The sequence below is a fragment of the Mesoplodon mirus genome (assembly GCF_964341445.2).
Source record: "Mesoplodon mirus genome assembly, chromosome: 19".
NCBI classification, from domain to species: domain Eukaryota; kingdom Metazoa; phylum Chordata; class Mammalia; order Artiodactyla; family Ziphiidae; genus Mesoplodon; species Mesoplodon mirus.
Genome location: NC_138995.1, coordinates 54,649,143 through 54,671,593, shown reverse-complemented (window position 1 = coordinate 54,671,593; position 22,451 = coordinate 54,649,143). Strand labels below are relative to the sequence as shown.

The 22,451-nt window shown below is 42.7% G+C and overlaps 1 protein-coding gene across 1 annotated transcript; it reads right to left on the bottom strand.

The window, feature by feature from the left end:
* Positions 1–2,715: 2,715 nt before the first annotated feature.
* Positions 2,716–20,850, bottom strand: LOC309794657 (uncharacterized protein). Its single transcript, XM_082606421.1, has 4 exons — positions 20,805–20,850; positions 12,799–12,893; positions 8,816–8,942; positions 2,716–6,737 (listed from the first exon to the last, which is right to left on the bottom strand). Exons 2-4 carry the CDS (start codon positions 12,811–12,813, stop codon positions 4,870–4,872), a joined length of 2,010 nt encoding a protein of 669 aa, XP_082462547.1. The 5' UTR covers positions 12,814–12,893; positions 20,805–20,850; the 3' UTR covers positions 2,716–4,869.
* Between the last annotated feature and the right edge of the window lie 1,601 nt (positions 20,851–22,451).

Here is a 22,451-nt window from a genome sequence, read left to right as displayed (position 1 = left end):
GGATCGTGTAGTAGTGCAGTATTTACTATTGAAAAAAAATCCTCGTATAAGTGCACTTGTGTAGTTTAAACCCATGTTGTCCAAGGGTCAACTATTGGTTCTCAGTCAGCTGGATACCCATATGGGAAAAATATTAATCATTACTGCATAGGATATAAAAATATAAATTCCAGAAGACCTGCAGACTTAAATTTAAAAGTAAACAATGACGCTTTAGGAAAGAAATGTAAGAAAACAGCCTTTTTGCCTTGGAGTAGGAAGAATTTCTTAAGACCAAAGAAATCACCAACTGCGAAAGAAAAAATTGAAAAATTGGACTATTTTAAAGTTAAGAAACGCTGTAAATCCAAACGCAGCACTCTTGGGCCAAAAGTGAGAGATATTTTAAAAACATCTATGGAATAAAAGACTCAGATGCATCCCTCATGCCCATGCATTCTTCAAGGGTCAACTGTATCTACCAAAGTTGAACATATACCCTATAACCCTTTGGTTCCACCCATAGAAATATCCCTCAAACAAGTGCACAAGGCACGTTCTAGATTGCTCACATCACCACTAACTGTGATAGCCAAGAATGGGGAAGTACCCAATACCCACCAATAATGGGATTAATAAATAGATTTTGATATGTTTACACACTGCAATAATATCCACCAATGAAAATGAATCAAAGTTATCCACTCCCAACTATATAGATAAATGTCATGGATATACTGTGGAGCAAATGAAGCCAACACAAAATAGCACCTATTACATGACTCCATTTATATCAAGTACAAAATAGGCTAAGTGAATCTACACCATTACAAATTAGTGGCTACCATATGGAAAGGAAGGTTACTAGAAAGAGCCAAAAAGGGATGCTTCTAGGGTTTGGGGTTTGTCCTGGTCCTCCAAGAACTAGATGGCAAAGTGCTGAGAAAGACTTTAATGAACAAATATTTCATTAGGGAAAACATCGGAGAGAAAATGGCAGGGAGCTCTGGAAGGCTGGCAGAACTATCAGCGCATAGTGCAAGTCTGACCCTGAGTGAAGATTTGGAAGAAAGATTTGGTAAATCATCCGAGACTGCCTTGTCATCTACATAAAATCCTTCAAGGCTGTCAGAGTCCTTGAAAAAAGGTCACTGGACAGAGGAATCCTGGTCTCCAAGAAATGGCCTGCCTTAGGATCCCTGCTGTGCTGACTAGGAGCAATCAGGGGCAAGGCCGGCCTCCAGGCAAACGTGGTGATGGATTTAAGAGCAGCAGCTGCGACCTTTGGCCAGTTATGCTCCCTGTGGTCATAACTGTGAAACAGGAGACTCTCAACGTGGATGCTTCCTTGTGATAAGATCTGGTTGTTTATTTCTGTCAGTAATAATACTGAAGCAACGTTGCGTCCTTCTCAGTATATCATACCCCAGAGATCTAAAACGTTCGTTTGTTCTGTTATTGATAATGTTCATCTCTTGGCTAAAGTAGTGTTCACCAAATTTATACCTACTGTATTTCTTGTTGTGATTAATACTTTGTGGAGAGATATTTTGGGTTTTGTAGCATCCTGCTCCTCGTAACCTTTCAACCAGTAGTTCTATAATTCATTGATTACTCTTGCCAGAACCTATCATTACTATGATGGTTGTAAATAATGATTTTTACATTACATCATTCCTTCTATATATTTATGGCTTGACATTCTGAGAGCCCTTCCTTCCCTCCCTTCCTCTTTCTTTATTCATATTCTGTATGATAATTATTTATTTTATGGTCAAATTGCTCAGATTTACCCAGTGTGAGTCTCTTCAAGCTGGATCTTTTTACACGTCCCACCACGCTTTCCTACTTTCTGGCACAGCAAATTTTCTCCAGGATCATTCTACACTTTCCTTGCTCCAGCCCTGAAATAGAAACGTGGATATACATGCTTATATACATCACATACACATGTGTGTGTTTGTATATCCTCACACTTCCATATCTACTTCTGTAAATACCTAGCAGGTGCACTCACTCCCTCTCTCTCTCTACAGATGGGTGGATGGATGGATGGATGGATAGACAGATGTATATAAATAACTTATGGTCAGACTTCCATATCCGTGGTTCCTCTGTATCTGCAATTCTGCAACCATGGGTTCAACCAACCACAGATCATGTAGTACTGTAGTAATTACTATTTAAAAAAACCCTGCATATAAGTGGACCTGCCCAGTTCAAACCCATATTGTTCAAGGGTCAACTGTAACTTGCTAAATAAAGCCCTTTAACCAACTATAATAAAAATACCACCATTGGTCTGCGTATGGAATGACATCCAAACCTGCTTTGTCCTTACTGGTTCCGCATCCAGAGGGTCCTCTGCTATTATGCTCAGTTCTCTCCTCATGCGCATCTTTTCAACAAGAGAAACTTTTATTTTTTTTAAACCTCCACAATGTAGGTATATCCACTTTTGTTTCTAGCTCCAGGATTTTCCCTCTCCCTATTATGGATCTGTAGTTAAAGCACAGCATAAATAATAAAGCTTCAATTGTTGAAACTCATCAATTTTTCTGTGTACGCAGAATAATATGAGAATTGTTTTGTTTTTGAAATTGGCTTCCAGAGTTCATACCATAATTTTGATCTTATATGCCTTATGACAATATAGAACAATCATATTATGAGGTCTTAACTGTAAGGGATAATTATTTAGTACTTTTTCAAATTCTATTGTAATAATTTCCTGCTTTGGCAATATTCACTATTCAATGAAAAAAATATAACATGAAGTTACAAAATGGAAAAATACCACAAAATGCTCCTTGCCTAGGAAAACCACTCTGGAAGAGTACCCCTTTACACATCATCTTATGCATGTACACATACATGTGTGCACACGCACACATACACAAACACTAACAAAGATTTATGGTTGATTATACTATGAAGGCTACAATCTGTGATCTCTCAAATCCCACATTGTGTATCTCCTGCCATTATGTTATCTGTCATAATTTTCTTTTTTTAAATAAATTTATTTTATTTATTTTTGGCTATGTTGGGTCTTCGTTGCTGCGTGCGAGCTTTCTCTAGTAGCAGTGAGCGTGGGCTACTCTTCTTTGCGGTGCGCGGGCTTCTCATTGCAGTGGCTTCTCTTGTTGCGGAGCACAGGCTCTAAGCACGTAGGCTTCAGTAGTTGTGGCACACAGCCTCAGTAGTTGTGGCGCACAGGCTTAGTTGCTCCGCGGCATGTGGGATCTCCCTGGACCAGGGCTCGAACCCATGCCCCCTGCATTGGGAGGCGAATTCTTAGCCACTGCACCACCAGGAAAGTCCCTGTCATCATTTTAATGGCTTCAGATTAATATAGGAATATATCAAATTCTTACAGCTGTACACTAATTTCCATTAAAAAACTGAGTGACATCATTGATGTGGTGCTCATCTTTTTGGTATTTTAATCTCATAATCAATAACTTCCAATTATATGATTTCTAGATCAAAGAGATATACAATCTAATATATTCTGATATATACTACTTTCCTGAAACCATGCTTTACTCCTACCAATAGGGAAAAGCACATAAATGTCAGTCTTGTCTCAATAATACATTTGATAATTTTATCAAATTCCTACAAGTTTTCTGGGTATTTGCCTCATGGATGTGGGGGAAGAATATGGCATAGCCCCTACCTGAGAAGTTTAGAAGAAATGCTACAATAATTAGAAGGCAAACATTTCAAAGTCTGGATGAAAATGCAGAGAATTAGAAATCAGTAAGTTCAAGGTCAACTAAAACATTGTTTTCTAGGGACAAACAATTTTTGTGACACTTTCAAAGTGTTACAGTAAACCCCGCCTTAACATGGACAGACAAAAAATTCAATTGTATACTATGCAGTTACTGTTGTTGCAAAGTTAATCATGTTTTTTCACTCTGTACCATCAGAAAAAAAAAAATCACAAGACAGTTCAATTTCTACTGAACACAGTCCTTGGAAACTAGACGGGGCCTCAAATAACCACCCAACTTGAGAACAGAGGCTGTGGGAGGCAAGGAGCCAGTTGTGATAGGCTAATAGTAAATTAATATTGAAGATTGGGGGGCTTCCCTGGTGGCGCAATGGTTAAGAATCTGCCTGCCAATGCAGGGGAAACGGGTTTGAGCCCTGGTCCGGGAAGATCCCACATGACACGGAGCAACTCAGCCGCGTGCCACAACTACTGAAGCCTGCACACCTAGAGCCCGTGCTCCACAACAAGAGAAGCCACCGCAATGAGAAGCCCACGCACCGTAATGAAGAGTAGCCCCTGCTCACTGCAACTAGAGAAAGCCTGTGTGCAGCAATGAAGACCCAACGCAACCAAAAATAAATTTTAAAAATGTATGTTGCAGATTGGTTTTCTGCAGTGGTTTTCAGTATTTCAACAAAAGTTCATGTCCTGAATTAATTTTATTTTGCAGGTTTCCCCATCTGGATACAACTTTCATATATTATACATTTCCCCCTTTTGGTTTATTTAAAACACAAGTACTGAGCACACCTAAAAGCACTAGTCAATGATAAGGTCGTGTAGATTCAGCAGCCAAGTCCCTGCCCTCATGGAGCGCACATTCTCATGGACGTCAATTTTGACTAGCTCATCCTTACACTTTTGTTAAAGGCCAGACCAAACTCTTTTCCTTTCTAAGTGCTATCTCCTAAGTGACATCTGATAAATGTCAAAGTTCTGAATGCAGCCCTTACTGCACCACTCAGAAGGGGTCTCTGCTGTGTGGTCTGGTGAACACTAGGATCTGTTTAGCTACCGCTTCAACACCAACTAACCTAAAATATTTTCTCTCCTATGAGACCTGACGTTTGCAAGAATTCACGTTGCACGTGAGTCTTTTGAAAACATCATTTTGTAGAACTTCTTTCCTCTGACAGTTCCTTGATATTCTTACCACTCTCGCTGCTTTCATAAAATGTATCCCCAGTATGCATTTTGTGATGACTTACAAGATTGGAGCGCCAACTGAAGCTTTTACCACACGTCTCACACTGGTAAGGTTTCTCCCCTGTGTGAACTCGCCTGTGATACTGAAGTTGTGAAGACCGACTAAAGACTTTACCACACACATCACATCTGTACGGCTTCTCTCCAGTGTGGACACTCTGATGAAGCTGAAGACTTGAGGCCTGACTGAAGTGCTTCCCACACTCCCCACACTTATATGGTTTCTCTCCTGTGTGGACCCTCTGATGCATGTCGAGGTTCAGGCTCCACTTGAAGCCCTTCCCACACTCCTCACATTTGTATGGCTTTTCTCCAGTGTGGACTTTTTGATGGGCTTGAAGGTGTGAACTCCGACCGAAGCTCTTCCCACATTCTTCACATTTGAATGGTTTTTCTCCGCTGTGGACTCTCTGATGGGTCAGAAGATGAGATGCCTGACTAAAAACCTTCCCACACTCCTCACAATTATACGGTTTCTCTCCGGTGTGGATTCTGCAGTGAATTTTAAGATCTGCTCTACGACTGAATCCCTTCCCACACTCTTCACATTTGTATGGTTTCTCACCGGTATGGATCAGCTGGTGGATCTGAAGTCGTGAACTCTGATTGAAGCCCTGCCCACACTCCTCACACTTGTAAGGTTTCTCTACGCTGTGGGCCTTCTGATGGATTTTAAGATATGAACTCTGACGGAAGCCCTTCCCACATACCTCACATTTATAGGGTTTCTCTCCTGTGTGGATGACCAGATGAACTTGATAATGGATTTTCATCCTGAAGCTCTTCCCACACTCACTGCATCTGTATGGTTTCTCTCCTGTGTGGACTCCCTGATGGGCCTGAAAACTTGAACTGTAAATGAAGCCCTTACCACACACTTTACAGACATATGGCTTCTCTCCCGTGTGGATTCTCCGATGGGCCTGAAATTGTGAAGGCTGAATGAAGCACTTACCGCACTCCTCACATTTATAAGGTTTCTCTCCTGTGTGGACCCTCTGATGGATATGAAGATTTGAGCTACAAGTGAAACACTTCCCACATTCCTCACATTTGTATGGCTTCTCTCCAGTGTGGACCATACAATGACTGTTAAGGGCTGATCTACGGCGGAAGTTCTTACCGCATATATCACATTTGAATGGTTTCTCCCCAGTGTGGATTCTCTGATGTTCCTGAAGATGTGAAGCATGAATAAAGGCCCTTCCACATTGGTCACAATTATAAGGTTTCTCTCCCATATGTAATTTACAATGAACAGTAAGTGTTGACCTACGACTGAAGCCTTTCCCGCACTGCTCACATCTGAATGGCTTCTCTATGGTGTGGACTTTCTGATGAGCTTGCAGCTGTGAGCTCTGACTGAACTCCTTGCCACACTCATCACACTTATAGCGTTTCTCTCCCGAGTGAACTCTCTGATGAATGCGAAGTGCTGAGCTGTAACAGAAGCTTTTTCCACACTCACCACATGTATGAGACTTCTCTCCTGGGTGTATTTGTTGATGAAGATCAAAGTTGGAGACATCACTGAAAGATCTTGTACATTCATTACACTGATAAGGTTTCTGGCCTGTGTGAGTTTCAGAGAATCCTGCCCCAACCTGGCCGGATGAGTCATCTTGTTGGTGGAATTCAGAACTTTTTATCATGGAGTCTTGACACCTGGTGAAGTCACTTGCAATGTGTTGCCAGATCTGCCAGGAGGAAAGCTCTTCATGTGGTCCTGCTTCTGAAACAGTCTCCATCTCACTTTGGATCTTTCCTTCTGCAAAGACATAAAGTTCAGAGATGTAGACAACTGAAGGCTCTGCTCAGTGCTGTCAAGATTTCACATTTAGGAGAGAGTGTGAGACTTGAATGAATCCAGAGAATGTTCAATTCGCCTCTTCCATTGTGTGTCATGGGCTCTGGTTTGCATGCCAAAGGAAACCAAGAGGTGGTCCAGCTGGCTCCTATCCACTAAGCATAACAAAACCCACTGGTGCAAATTTCCTATGTGAGGCGCAAGTTAGACATCAAAAACTTAACTTAAAAAATTGATAACTAGATTCAAATTGTTCACCTATGGCCATTTCTACTGAATTTCAAAGGCGGCCTAGAATCTTGGATAGTAAACTATATAGTTAATAAATGATGTAGACAAAAAAGTTATATAGATAATAAAATCTGAATCAACTAGAACTTTAAGGAAGAGCAATAACTTTTCCGTAAACAAAATTTGGAAGCAACCAAGATGTCCTTCGGTAGGTGAATGGATAAATAAATTGTGGTACCTCCACACTGTGGAGTATTATTCAGTGCTAAAATGAAATGTGCTATCAAGCCAGGAAAAGATATGGAGGAAATGTAAATGCATATTATTAAATAAGAAGAAAGAAAGAAGCCAATCTGAAAAGCCTACATACTGTATGGTTCCAACTATTTGATGTTCTGGAAAAGGCAAAAGTATGGAGACAGTAAAAAGGTCAGTGGCTGCCAAGGGTTAGGGGGAAGGAGGGATGATCCTCTACTATGGGGTGGGCGTGGGGTCTCAATGCAGTCAAAAGGGCCCTTCAAAGAGGAAGTGGGATGCAGAAGACGAGCGGGAGAGGGGCGTGTGAATACACAGCAAGGGGCAGAGAGAAGCGATGTCGCTGGCTGTGAAGATGGAGGAAGGTGGCCACAGGCTAAGAGATTTGGGTGACCACTAGCAGCTGGAAAGGCAGGTTCTCCCCTAGAGACCCCAGGGAGAAACGCAATGGTGCCGACACTTTGATTTCAGCCCCATGAGAACCACGTTACAGCTCTGACCTCTAGAAGTGTAAGATGATCAACATGTGTTGTGTTAAGCCATGAAGTTTGTGGTGATTTATTAGGGCAGCCACGGGCGACACAGCGTCCCCGGCAGGTCTGAGAACACGGGGGAGGCTGGCAGGGGTAGGAGGGATGGAGCGAGAGAGGAGAGCAGAGGAGAGGAATTGGAGAGGCAGCAGGGGCCCATGAGCGGACCCTGGAGGACTCCAGAAGCCACTTGAAGAGGTTTTAACTTTAAGAAAAATAAGCCATAAAAGGTCTGGAATAGAGGAATGGCAATCTTTCCTAAGCATCACTTTTGGCTGTGACGGGGAGAACAGACTATAGGAGGGGAAGGGTAGGAGCAGGGCAACCAGTACAAAGGCGTGTGAAAGAAGGGGTCTGGCAGTTTGGACCAGATGACAGCAAAGGATTGGAGAAAAGTAAAAACACATAGCAGAGCATCTCCAAGGACTCTTATCTGCCTGGTTCTTAGCTGATGTCCTTTCTCTTTGGGTTGCTGTCTTCATCACCCAAAGCCTTTTTTCCTTTTCTAAGTGGAATATATCATGTTTGAAGGAGTGACACCCTGTGAACATGCAGAGTCACATACTTAAAAGGCACACACTAAAGGTACAATTTACTGGAAATTTAGATTCCTGAATTAAATGTTGATCAATGAATCAAAACCAGTGTATTTAAACAAAAAACAAAACACAAAAAAAATGACCTACTTGAAGAAATACCAGTATTTCAAGACCCAGACACATATGCGTAATAAGTATTACAGAAACCGATCTATTGCCAACGTCTATCTTCATTAAATCTCCTCCCATCAGTTCTTACATCACTCATGCAATTGGCAAGAGTTTTTGCTGCAATGTATTCCATTCTTCCCAACAAATCCTGGTATTTTTCTACCTTATTTGATTTTGTTAAAAAACTGTTGGTACAAAAGTGAGGTCCCCAAATGCAGGTGACCGTTTCAAGACCCCCAAAGCCTTCAACACCTGAGGACACAAAGCCAAACCAGGGAGCTGACATTAGGTTAGAGAGGGTGCCTGCCCTCACCTACTGAGACCAGGTTCCGGAAGTTCTCCAGCATCACTTCCTGGTACAGCTTCCTCTGGGTGGAGTCCAGCAGCCCCAGCTCTTCCTCCGTGAAGGTCACAGCCACATCCTTGAAAGTCACCGCCTCCTACGACACCAAACACATGTAGCCTCAATCTTACAACCAATGGTCACTTGAAAAGGGACAGCTGGGGCTTCCCTGGTAGCACAGTGGTTAAGACTCCGCGATCCCAATGCAGGGGGCCCAGGTTCGATCCCTGGTCTGGGAACTAGATCCCACATGCATGCCATAACTAAGAGTTCGCATGCCACAACTAAGGAGCCCGCCTGCCACAACTAAGACCCAATGCAACCAAATAAATAAATAAATATTTAAAAAAGAAAGAAGGAAAAGGGACAGTGCTGAGAAGGTGGAGAGGATGGGAGTGAAGTGAGCCCAGATTCTGAGGGACTTCAGTCAAATCTGTATACTTCCCAGACCTTCTCCTTTCATCCTGCCAATGTCACACACTGATTTTCCTCAGCCTCACGGAAAGTGTGGCAGTGACAACTGTCCTTGTATTTTGTGCCCTCACTGGGTCTACTTACAAGTAAGCCTCCCCAAACCCTAAATATATATCCTGGACTACATGCATTTTACTTTTTGTTGAATATTGCCAATTGTCCCCAGAAGAATTTCGCAATTTAGTCCAAACATATTTGACAGCAATGACCTTCTTCCTCTCACACACAAGAACCCTGTTGTGATAGAAACGCTACCACTTTTCTTTATTGTCTGCCAAGCTAACAAGCTTTTAGTAACCTGTGTGGGACATCGATGTAGTTCACCCTATGTAACCTCAAGGTACACTTTTGTGGGGTTTTTTTGAGAAAAAGCTTTATGGCGAGATCAACCAACAAGGAGACAGGAGGCAAGGCTCTCAAGTCTGTTTCCTCGATCCAGGGTCTGGGGCAAAATTTAAGGGGTCAGGGGAATTTCAAACTTGGAAGCTGACGGGCTAGACTTGAATTAGAGTGCATGTAAGCTGCTCATGCTGCTAGAAGCCAGATTTTCCTATTGAAGGACTTCTTGCTTGGTAAAGGGCTCTGGTAGCAACATTTCTATTCTCTGAGTTCCACAGTCTGAAGAGTCTCGGTTCCAGGATCTTCCTAGAGACATGGGTTCCCATCTTGAACACACTACATCTCTTAATTGCAGCATTCAGTGTCACGCTCTGGATCCAGCATGCCTTGGCATGATTCCCAAAGGTCTGCGTGGCCCTTACCCTTACTAGCTGCGTGACTTTGGACAAGCTTGCCTATGTGCCTGAGTTTCCTCTCTGTATAATGGTCCTTACATGACAGAGTTCTTTCAAGGATTAAACAAGGGAATATCTATGGCATTTGGAAGAGTATGTGGCACAGAGTAAGTGCCTGATAAACATTTGCTAGTACTCTTATTATTCCTTCATATTATCATTATCAACACCTATTTCATCCCATTTCGTGGCTGCGTATTATGCCAGAGAACTGATGATCTACGTTTACCTGTTCTAAATAAAGCATATTTAATTTTACATATTTTTCTCTTTATAACCCATCCTGCAAAGTACACCATTTTTGTAGATGTTATTATTTCCCTCATTATTAAAAAATAATTGCAGGACTTCCCTGGTGGTACAGTGGTTAAGAATCTACCTGCCAATGCAGGGGACACAGGTTCGATCCCTGGTCCGGGAAGATCCCACATGCCACGAAGCAACTAAGCCCGTGCGCCACAACTACTGAGCCTGCTCTCTAGGGCCCATCAGCCACAACTACTGAGCCTGTGTGCCACAACTACTGAAGCCCATGTGCCTAGAGCCCGTGCTCTGCAGCAAGAGAAGCCACTGCAATGAGAAGCCTGCGCACGACAACAAAGAGTAGCCCCCACTCACCACAACTAGAGAAAGCTCGCACGCAGCAATGAAGACCCAACGTGGCCAAAAATAAATAAACAAATAAATAAGTAATTGCAAATGATAATTAAAATGTCAAAATAGGCATATTTAAAATTATATTTTTAATTATATGTTAAAAATATAAATTATAAAATTATATAATGGCAGATTTTCTTCCCAATTTTTTTCCTACTTCCCTAATCTTTGAAGAGAGTACAAGTACCCTGAATCTCCATATATTGGCCAAGAGCAGGTTATAAATTTTCCCATGGTTTTTGTAATCTGATTTGGAAGAACAATTTGCTTTAGTATTCCCACTTATCTGATTATAAATTAATACTAATACCTTTCCAGACGTTTATTAACCATCTGTATCTGTCCTCTTTAACATACCTGTCCATGTCCTCATTCATATTCCGCTAGATTTTTTCCTTTGTCCTATGTATAAGATTCTTTATTCTGGATTTTGTCTTTTTTTGGAATCCGTTTGGTAAATACTTTTGCCCCAGGTTGCTATTTTTTCTGGTAATACCATGTAAGGTATCTTTTGCCACAGAGAAATTTAAAGATTTTATACAACGACTGTGCTAACTGCTGTCTTTGTGAGCCTGGAGCGCTGAGCATCTCAGAGTACCTGCGGCGGTACTCAGGTAGAGGAGAGATGCAAAAGGGGAAGAGATGCAACCCAAGAAAGGGGTCAGGGAGGAGCAGCGCCACCTACTGACTGTGGAAATCATCACTCAAAAGGCTCTCCAGACAACAACACTACAAGACACAGGTCTCAAATAAACTCTTTCTTTCTTCCTGTTTATCTTTCACTTAAGCAGACTACTTAGCATTCCAGACCCTTGGTTTCCTGTGTCAACGTGAGCAGGTGTCTCATATTTCAAGTGTTTAAGAAGAAAATGAGAAAAAATCTCCTCATGCAGCTGCTGTAAAGAGTAAATGCAAAAACAGAACTCAAGTTACTGGCGAATCTAGTATCACTGGACATTTTAAGCTAAGGTTACATACTACTTTAGTCAAACTGGTTAATACATAAAAGAACAAAAAAGGACCAATAAATAAGATATACACAAGCCATGACTCAGGCCTGGGGAAGTCAGAATCCAGCTCTTCCTGTATGAAATCCTCCAAATATGTTTGTGCAAAGCAAGTTAGGGCTGCGCCATGCTTGTATTTAGATATTCTACCTAGAAAACAGCCAACATGACACATATCAAATGTACTCTTTCTATACTGAGCTCACGGTACAATAAGGAGAAAAAAATGAGACTGTTTTCAGAACTGATTTGCAGGGGGGAAGGTTTCATGTAGGAAAACTGTCACTGCAGGGTTGCTTAGAACAGTCAAATTCCTAAACCATCTAAATGGCTACAAGTGGGAAGCAGTTATAAATAAAAGGGTACAAAAAAATAAAATAAAAACGTACATCAATTCAATGACAAATACGTTGTATCCATTAAAAAAATGAATGTTATCTAATATTAAAGGAAAGAAGTTACAATTTAAAATTAAATGTAGACCATAAATACAAAAGACTTATGAATGCACATGAGAAAAAGAGTAAGAGAAAATAAAAACAGCTTGTTTGTCAGGAGGGAAGCAGTGAAGTGAGAGAGTTGTTCATTTCTAGTCATTTTTCTACTCTATAAAATAAATAATAATAACACAAATTAAACAATAAAAACAAATGCAATGAAAACTCAAAAGGGGGCTTCCCTGGTGGCGCAGTGGTTGAGAGTCCGCCTGTCGATGCAGGGGACACGGGTTCGTGCCCCGGGCCAGGAAGATCCCACATGCCGTGGAGCAGCTGGGCCCGTGAGCTATGGCCGCTGAGCCTGCGCGTCCGGAGCCTGTGCTCCGCAACGGGAGAGGCCACAACAGTGAGAGGCCCGCGTACCGCAAAAAAAAAAAAAAAACTCAAAAGGGACAACTTAAGAGCTGGGAGGAGAACAGGCCCTCCCACGTCTCTTGTTCTGCTTGAGTCATCCCAAGACAAACATGCAACAGTCTGAGTAATGAGATGGAACTTTAAAAGTGAGAAAGGCGGGCCCTACTCACCTTGAACATGGTCATGTTTCCTCCTGTGTCTGGGGATGGGCACAGTCCTGAGTTACACAGATCCTGGGAGGTCAGAACTGCACCTGGCAGAGTGTCTGGGAAGGCAGAAAAAAGACATGAAAGAGTGACCTGGGTCGCCGCTCACCCATGCAGATGCTTCTTGTGAATGAGCATGTGAATGTTCACAGCAGCATTATTCATAATAACCTAAATCTGGAAACAACCAAAATGTTGGCCTATGCGTGAAAGAACAGACAAATTGTGGCATATCCATACAATGGAATATTATGCACCAATGAAAAGGAATGAAGTCCTGATTATGCTACAACGTGGATGAACCCTTGCAAATGTGTGGGAAAGCAAAAAAAGACTGACACAAAAGTCTACATGTTGTATGATTCCATTTATATGAAATGTCCAGAATAGGCAAATCTATGGAGACAGAAAGTAGGTTAGTGGTAGCCTGGGTATCTGGTGAGAGAATGGGGGTTAACTAAGGAATCCAACTGGGGAGATGAAAATGTTCCAAATTATTATGGCAATGGTTGCACCATTCAGCAAAGTTACTAAAAATCATTGATTTGTACATCTCAAGTGGGTGAATTCTATGATATGTACAATATACCTCAAGCTGGTAAAAATAAATGTTTATTAATCTACATGTCATTTAGAATACTAATTTATGGATCCTGAGTCCATACTAATATTTATATTTAAATGAATAAATAAGTGGGAGAGAAGAAGCTTCTCTTTATAGTAGAACTCCCACTAATAAATGTATCTCCCCACAAGAAAACTTTATTAATTCCGAAAAACAAGAGTAACTTTACAATGGAGAAATCTGACAGACATTACCTTAGCCTAGTAAACAAAGTTGAGTTTACCAATATAGGGACAAACTGATATCCTTTGGCTCCTGCTATGTTGCAGTGACGAGGACATTTCACCACTTCTGTGGAATCCCTGCCAACAATGCGTAATCTGCAGCTAAACATGGAATATATCAGATGAACCTCAAATGGTCCTCCAAAATAACTTGCCTCTATACTCCCTAAAAGCATCAAGAACAAAAAAGACAAAGGCTGTGGAATCATTCCATGTCAAAGAAGAACATTATGAAAAGTATGAGAAAAATTTTGTAAAATGTTTATAAACAAATATACACCTTAAGGCAAGGCATAAAATTGGAATTTTTTTTAATGATCAAGTGCATGAGCTTTATTATTGCTTTTTAAATTGAGGTATAATTGGCTTATAATATTAATTTCAGGTGTACGACATAATCATTCTAGTTTTGTATATGTTGTGAAATGATTACCACAATAAATCTAGTCAACATACATCACCATACATAATTACAAATTTATGTTTTGTGTGTGATGAGAAATTTTAGGATCTACTCTTCTAGAAACTTTCAAATGAGCAATAGAGTATTATTAACTAGAGTCATAATGATGTACATTATATATCCATGATTTATTTACTCTGTACTTGCAAGTTTGAACCTTTTAACCACTTTCATCCATTTCACCCACCCCCGCCACACCCTGTCTCTGGCAACCACCAATCTGTTCTCTGTATCTGTGAGCTGGGTATAAAATTGGACTTTGAACTGAGGGGAAAACCAGTTATGAAGACTTCCAGTGAAAAACAGAACAAAATACAGGACGTGGATTATATAACAGTATGTTACCTAATATGCTATCTGGCATTATCTACTGTTACCTATTAACTATGATTAGAAATAACTTAATAGACATCTAATATATAAACACTGTTCTCTAGTATAATCTCTAGTATAGGGGCTTCCCTGGTGACGCAGTGGTTTAAGAATCCGTCTGCCAATTCAGGGGACACGGGTTTGAGCCCTGGTCTGGGAAGATCCCACATGCCGCAGAGCAACTTAGCCCGTGTGCCACAACTACTGAGCCTGCACTCTAGAGCCTGCGAGCTACAACTACTGAACCCGCATGTCGCAACTACTGAACCCGCGTGCCTGGAGCCCATGCTCTGAAACAAGAGAAGCCACCGCAGTGAGAAGCCTGCACACCGCAACAAAGAGTAGCTCCCACTTGACGCAACTAAAGCAAGCCCACATGCAGCAACAAAGACCCAACGCAGCCAAAAATAAATAAATTAATTAATTAATTTAAAAAATATATCTAGTATAATAGTCTAATTATTACCAAGTTTCTGATGCTAAAATCCTATAGTCAGCCTTTCCTAAATCCCTCTTACCAAGACACCTCCTGATTACTCATGGTATGTGGGCTTCCTTCATGCAGAAAGCTAAGATGAGCTGCCACTGAATATAGGTACATTCCTGATGGAGGAACAAAGTAGATAGGGAAAATGTAAACAATTGGTGAATTTAGGTAACAAGTATAGGACAGTTCTTTACACTACTTCTGCAACTTTGCTATAGGTTTAAAATTATATAAAAATAAAACTTCCTTAAAAATCAGGAAACAGTCACAGGAATAACAATAATAATGAAAATAGTAAGACTGATCATTAAATTACATGGAAGTTCATTAGTTTATTCTTTCTTGTCAGTGTTTGGAAATCTCTATAGTTAAAACACATATGGAAAAATCACTGAGAAAGGTAGGATAAAATAAAATCTGTAAAATGTTTATAAACAAATACACAAAAAGAATCACTAAACAGAAATGCATTAGAAGCGTAACTGCTGCTATCTTTACACCCTGGATTAATAAGTAACTAAACAATTTTTTTCTCTCAAACTTCTTTAATTTCTGAATGTTCCACAATGATACAGTTCTATGAGAGTAAGAAATATTTGCAACAAATGAAACAAAATAGTTGACGATATTTTTAAAAACTCATAGAAAAGTCCAAGCCCATTTTATTTGATTTTAAGGTCCCTCACAGTCAAGTCCTGACTAAACTGCTTGATTCCACCTAGTTCCTAAAGCTTAAGGAGAATTACATCCAAAAGATTATGAACTCAAGCTCTGGACTCAGACTGCCTGAATTCCAGCCCCAGCTCAGCCTCTTACTTGGTGGGTGACTATGGGCAAATAACTTCCAGCTCCCTGGGTTTCAATCTCATTTTTCAGAACCGGAAAAGAGCAATATTTCTTCACGGAACCATGGTGTGACATAATGTATTTATTTGTGTAAAGCCCTCATCAGTTAAGTTAACAGTTAAGGATTAATTACTATCAATACTCATGTCCAATTACACATCCTACACTTTCTCTGACTGATGTGAAGATCATTGTAAAACAAAACTGTCAAGTCCCACTCACGTGGAGCTTTGCTATCAGTAACTCAGGAGTCACTCCCTCTACCTCCGTGTGGTCCTTTTTGAGAAATCACGCTGGAGAAAGAAAGAATGCTATGAAGTACCACGATTGAGTCCCCGTCCCCATAAAAGTTAAAGCTTCCCCTCCCTCCGAGCAATCTAGACGCAATCCCGAGCAATCCGGAACCTTCCCCTCCAAAAAAGTCAGAAGGGGTCCGGGATTATCCAGCGTCACGCAGAGATAGAGAGAAGGGAAAGGGTCATTGAAGCTGGATTTCTGACCCTAACCCGGGGACCTGACCGCTCCTCGAGAAATTAACACCAAGGAGAGATCACCATTCACTACGTGCCATGAACTAAGACTTCTATTTGTACCACCTTTTTCAATTCCCAAAACAATTCTACTAGGAAGGTCCTAATATTTTAAAGAAAAGCAACGGGAGGCACAGGGAGATTAACTCCCCACGCGAGGAAGTGGAAGCGCGCGTGGAAGGTGTAGGGAGGCGGACTGGGAGAGGTGAGAGCCGTGTAAACTCCCAATCCAGGGGATACGCGAGCGGCGCCAGTCCCCTCTTGGGGTTTCAAGAACGCCCCAAACGCACAGAGGCTCCGCCGAGGGGCACGCACACGGCCGCCCTCGCCCCTCCGCACCTGCGTTCTCCGCCGAGGATTCTTTTCCCCTAAATCGATTGCCAGTTGGTTGCGCATCCCAAGCGGAGATCCAGGAAGCTCGCAAGGGCCAGCTAGACGCGGAACAGACGCACGGGCCCACAAAAAACACACCGGGAACCCGCCCACTCCGGGAACGGAAGTGCCTACGAGTCCACCGGGCTTCTGGACTACACTTCCCAGAATTCGTCAGATCCGCCTTCCTGAGCGGAAGTGCAAGCGACTACACAGAGTGCCTGGACTACATCTCCCAGAATGCCGAGGAAAACAGTCCGGAGGCTCACTTTCCAGGAAGACTACGGGAAGCTCCTTGACTACGGTTCCCAAAATGCCAGAGAGAAAAGAATCCCGCTGAGTCCCGACTTCCGGGGTGGTAAGGCGGCTCCCTACACTGAGAGTCTGCATTACGTTTCCCCGAGTCCTCCAGCGAAAACGTTCCATAGACACGACTTTCTGAAGTCGAAATGCCTCCAATTATGGCAGGAATATTGTTGGAAAGGGAACAAGTGAGGAGATGAAATCTTCAAGAAATTAACAGGGTGGGGGACTCCCTTGGCCGTCCAGTGGCTAGGACTGGACGTTCCCACTCCAGGGCCTTGACAAGGGTTTGATCCCTGGTTGGGAACTAAGATCCCGCATGCCTCAGGGCGCAGCCAGAATTTTTTTTTTAATAAAAAAGAAAGAAGTTAAGGGGGGATGACTGTTTAGGGAACACTAGGTGATTGAAAGTGGTTTAATTTGAATATAATCTGACAATATGAGGCTAAAACTGAGAGGTCAAAGAATAGGCGAGGTAGAATGATTTGGGAGGGACCAGGAGGATCGAAGAAGGTACCAGACCCTGTGGTACCACTGGTTTGGCAGGAAAAACAACTTGAGAGGGCCAAAGTGGAAGCTTGTCCTCATGGAAAAGTGCTCTTCACTCATTTAAACTTTTCATTGAAGTTATGATCCCTACTTTGGAGGTGAAAACACGAAATTTCAGAGACGTTAAGAAACTGTCTGCTATCTCAAAGCAAGCATAATGAAGGCTGAAGAGCTTGGCATTGGAGTCATTCTGACTCCCAAAGCCAAAATGCCAGAGCACTGAGGAGGATTCTATTGATGACGGAGGATGTTTTATACTGAGTTTTTTCCTTTATATTTTCTGGTTAAAATATCTTTATTATAGTGAGCAATTTAAAAACACATATGTTGGGACTCCCCTGGTGGCGCAGTGGTTAAGAATCCGCCTGCCAGTGCAGGGGACACAGGTCCGAGCCCTGGTCCCGGAAGATCCCACATGCTACGGAGCAACTAAGCCCCGTGCACCACAACTACTGAAGCCGGTGCGCCTAGAGCCCGTGCTCCACAACAAAACAAGCCACCGCAATGAGGAGCCTGTGCACCAAAATGAAGAGTAGCCCCCACTCGATGCAACTAGAGAAAGCCTGCGCACAGCAACAAAGACCCAACGCAGCCAAAGATAAATAAAATAAATTAAAAAACACATGTTATTGGAAGCCAATTAAAAATAGTATAAAGCAAAATGGGGGAGAGGGGGATGCACCTAGACTCCTCCCCCTTGAAGATAACCAGATTTTTTTTCTTTCTGTAAACATGTCAATACATATGCCTATCAACATACATCTTTTTTTTTTTAAGTTTTTCCTTTTTTTTTTTGTTTTTTGTTTTTTGGCTTTTTATTTATTTATTTATTTATTTATTTTTGCTGTGTTGGGTCTTCGTTTCTGTGCGAGGGCTTTCCCTAGCTGTGGCAAGCGGGGGCCACTCTTCATCGCGGTGCGCGGGCCTCTCACCATCGCGGCCTCTCTTGCTGCGGAGCACAGGCTCCAGACGCGCAGGCTCAGCAGTTGTGGCTCACGGGCCCAGCCGCGCCGCGGCATGTGGGATCCTCCCAGACCAGGGCTCGAACCCGCGTCCCCTGCATTAGCAGGCAGATTCTCAACCACTGCGCCACCAGGGAAGCCCCCTCTTTTGTTTTTTTAAATGAAATCTTGTGTTCTGTATCTATTTTTCTAAACTCAATATAAGCTAGTCATTTTCTAATGTCAGCCACTGAAAATCTAACTCCTTCCAAAAGATGGCTGTATAATGGTGCGTTGAATGTAATGAGAACTAAAAAGAAAATACTCCTGACCTCTGGAAGCTGGCATGGCACTCACAGGCCAACAGTATTCTCCTTTGGGACATAAATCACAGACTACCATCCTCAAATGAGGTTCCTCTGAGACCACGGTAAAGTGAGACAAAAGAAGCCCCCTTCGTAATTTTTAGACAGACAAAAACAAGGTCACTGTGCCACCCACACAATGCCAAACCTCCTCCTCTTGGCTAAAAGAGTGATGCTATTTGCTTACCACTTGGAGCTTTATCTTTGTTCTAGTCTGCTCTCCCAAAATATAACATTTATTGAGATACTAAATCTTAAAATTGCTCCTGCTTTCTGGCAGCATCCAATCCGGAGTGAACCCTGCATCCTTAGGCCCTCTCCCAAAACACTTAAATGAAGCCCAAATCCTGTAAAAGATTTTTTTCTGACACCCTCTTACCCTCATGGCACCTCATGGTTCCCCATGGTGGGTGTAATCTCTCACTGCAACGAATAAACCCGATTTATCAAACCACTGCTGTGTTCCTGGATGAATTAAGTAAGCATTTTGGCACAGTCCCTGATGAGTACTAGATTTGCCATTATATAGGAAGCTGCAATGAACACGGTTTTATGTTGTTCTGGGAAAGATACTCAGGTAGAGGAGAGATGCAGGAAGATGCCACAGGAAGGGAGTTATTTATCCTTATCTTTGAGATGGATAGTCTTTACCTCAATGGTTAAAGCAGATGTGCTGTGTGTGTTTGACAGGCCATGAGTCAGGCTGCTTTGGCTCACACAAAGTTCAGGCCGAACCATGCATAAGCTAAAATGACTGCCCCATACCTCGATATGTGAACATTTTCTCCATCAAGACTTTTATTCATACCATCCCGTTTAATTCTCAAACCACCGTATTAGGAAGGTAGTGTTAAAAAAGAAAAAACAGGCCCGGTACTTCCCTGGTGGTCCAGTGGTTAAGACTCCGTGCTTCCACTGCAAGGGGCAAGGGTTTGTTGTCTCGTGGGGGGAAACTAAGATCCCGCATGCCCGGAGGCGGCTAAAAAAAAAAAAAAGGCCCCAAATGGAGTCATTTGCTACACCCCGCCCCATGACAGCAAACCAAGACTTAACTGCAGTTTCCACCTTACATAAAAATATAATGTTAATCAACCAGGCTGGTATTTTATGGCCAGCACTAACGAGGTAATCTATTACAAAGCCCATTTCCAACCCCCAGAGAAGAGGCAATCTTCACGATAAAGCCCTTGCCATTCCCTTCCCCACAAAAAGAGATCTTGACCTAAAAACAATCCTTTCTTTTCTTTTACTAATAATTCCTTTGCCCTACTCTTCTGCCTAAAAAAAAAAAAAAAACTTTCCATTTTGTACAACCCTTCTATTTACTAGATGGGATGCTGCCCAATTCACCAACTATTGCATAAAGCCAATTAGATCTTCAAATTTACACAGTTGAATTTTGATTTTTGCCTTTTTTGTTTTGTTTTTGGCCCCACCATGTGGCTTGTGGGATCTTACCTCGCCCACCAGGGATTGAACCCCGGCCCTCGGCAGTGAAAGCTCGGAGTCCTAACCACTGGACCTTCGGAGTATTCCCTGAATTTTGTTTTTTAAGAGTAGTAATGTCATCCCAATTTTACAAGAAACCATCAGAGACAGAAATTTAAGTAATTCACCCAATGTTCTACTGCGGGAAATGACAGAGCAGGGTATTAGGTGCACGTCCTAGGGCATGGGTCCTCAAGGCGAGAGCCCTGGAGCCCCTCCAACCAGGCCAGGAACGATCCCATCCACCGCACCAAACGCAGAGGACTCCGCCCAGAGGAACCACCGCCCACGCCCCAGCCCTCAAACCATTGCTCTCTGAAGCAGCTCTTTCCCCCAAATTGATGGCTGGGTTGGACAGGTTCCCGGGGAAATTCCCACGGGTCGCAAAACGCGGAAGCAACTCACCAGCGCGAGGGAAGAGAGGGAGGACTACCTGACCGCCCAGAGCGGCAGGACCTGAAACCCCGCCCCCAGGCTGCGCTGGGGATGCACTTCCCACAATTCCCCTGTCCCAGCGGCGCCTGCGCGGAAGCGTCCGAGTCTCTACGGGACTACACTTCCCAGAAAGCCAGAGGAGAACACAGCCCGAGTTCCCACCCTCTTCCGCCGGAAGTACTTGAGCCACTTCGGAGCTGTTGGACTACAGTTCACACAAATCCCTTGGGGACAAAGTTCATATTGCCGAGTTCCTGGGCAGTAAGGTGGTTTCCTACTGGGGCTAGTGTTACCTTAACCTGAATCCGTGAGCGAAAACTATTGTATGTTGTTTAAGCTGCTGTTCGTTTTGTCTCTGTTAGAACAGCAAACCTAGATAATATATCATTGGAAAGTTCAGTTCAAACCCTATTGGTGAACTTCAGATCCTCTGAAGAATGCACAAGATGAAGGCTCAAGAAGCTGCACATTTGGAGATCTACATAGCAGAACTGTTGATAAAATATTTTAATTTAAAACTGTATTACAAGGAGTTCCATGGTGGGCTAGTGGTTAGAATTCTGGCCTTTCACTGCTGTGGCTGCGGTTCAGTCCCTGGTCGAGGAACAGAGATCCCGCAAGCCATGTGGCGTGGCAAAAACAAAATAAAACAGAAAAACTGTATTACAACCTTCATGGGCCCAAGAGAGGTAGAGTAATTTGATTGATTCTTTATTGTGTCTCCTACGTGAGTCCGAGCCACCCAAAATCCGTGAGCTCCATTCTGGCAGCGCACTATCAGGCCATGGCCTGCAACATTTGGTTGCAACAATTCATTTACAATAGTCTTTTTAAAATCTATTGACAAAAATCATGGAAAAAATCATTTCAATTTGAATGGGGGCCACCCCAACAGCAGGCCCATGTAAAAAGACCATCCAACAAGTGATGCCACATGTGCCTGGTGACCCCTTGGTGGGATGGTGGAAGTCCTAGCAACTGTCTTGTGCCCCTTGGAGTCTTTGGACCACACATGATAGCCAACAACTCCCTATGTGTTTCAGATACAAACTGCCCTCAGCGGCTGAGGTAGATTTCTCTTAAAAGACAAATCTTAGTGCTGATTGGGCCCTACTTCAGAAAAAAGCCATCATAGGCCCTGAGCCCATGACCCTTAAGTGCAACTGCCTATTTTACCATAGGTTATGGAAACAACACCCCACAGGCTTGGAACAGGCAGTGAAGCCTCCTTATTAAAAGGAAATGGTACCTACAGGATACAGCTTGAACCCTCAGGCATATCCAAACTACAGGCGAATGTGGCTTTTCCCACCCTCTGTCCTTTGCCCGAGTCCACAAATCCAGGAGAGATTGCCCCCTCCTGGCCCCACTGGCCATCCGTGGGGCCTCCTGGGATAAAACAAGTCCCAGTGGAAAGGGAGTCCGTTTATTTCAGACAGCAGCACCACATCATTCGTGTTGGAGCCCAATGGAGAGTTACCACTTTCCATCCCATGACTGGGACATCCCGAATAAAGGATGACAAAATTCACAGAGCTAATTGTAGTCACTTTGACACTGGAGGACACCATCAAAAAATTATGTCATTTTTTTCATATTTTTACAGACTCCTAGACT

What these genes read in the sequence shown, in the direction of transcription:
- LOC309794657 (XM_082606421.1), bottom strand. An exon ending in CCGGAACCTGGTCTCAGTAG is followed by an intron (nt 6,738 to 8,815) that starts GTGAGGGCAGGC and finishes ATGTCTTTGCAG; the next exon opens with AAGGAAAGATCCAAAGTGAG.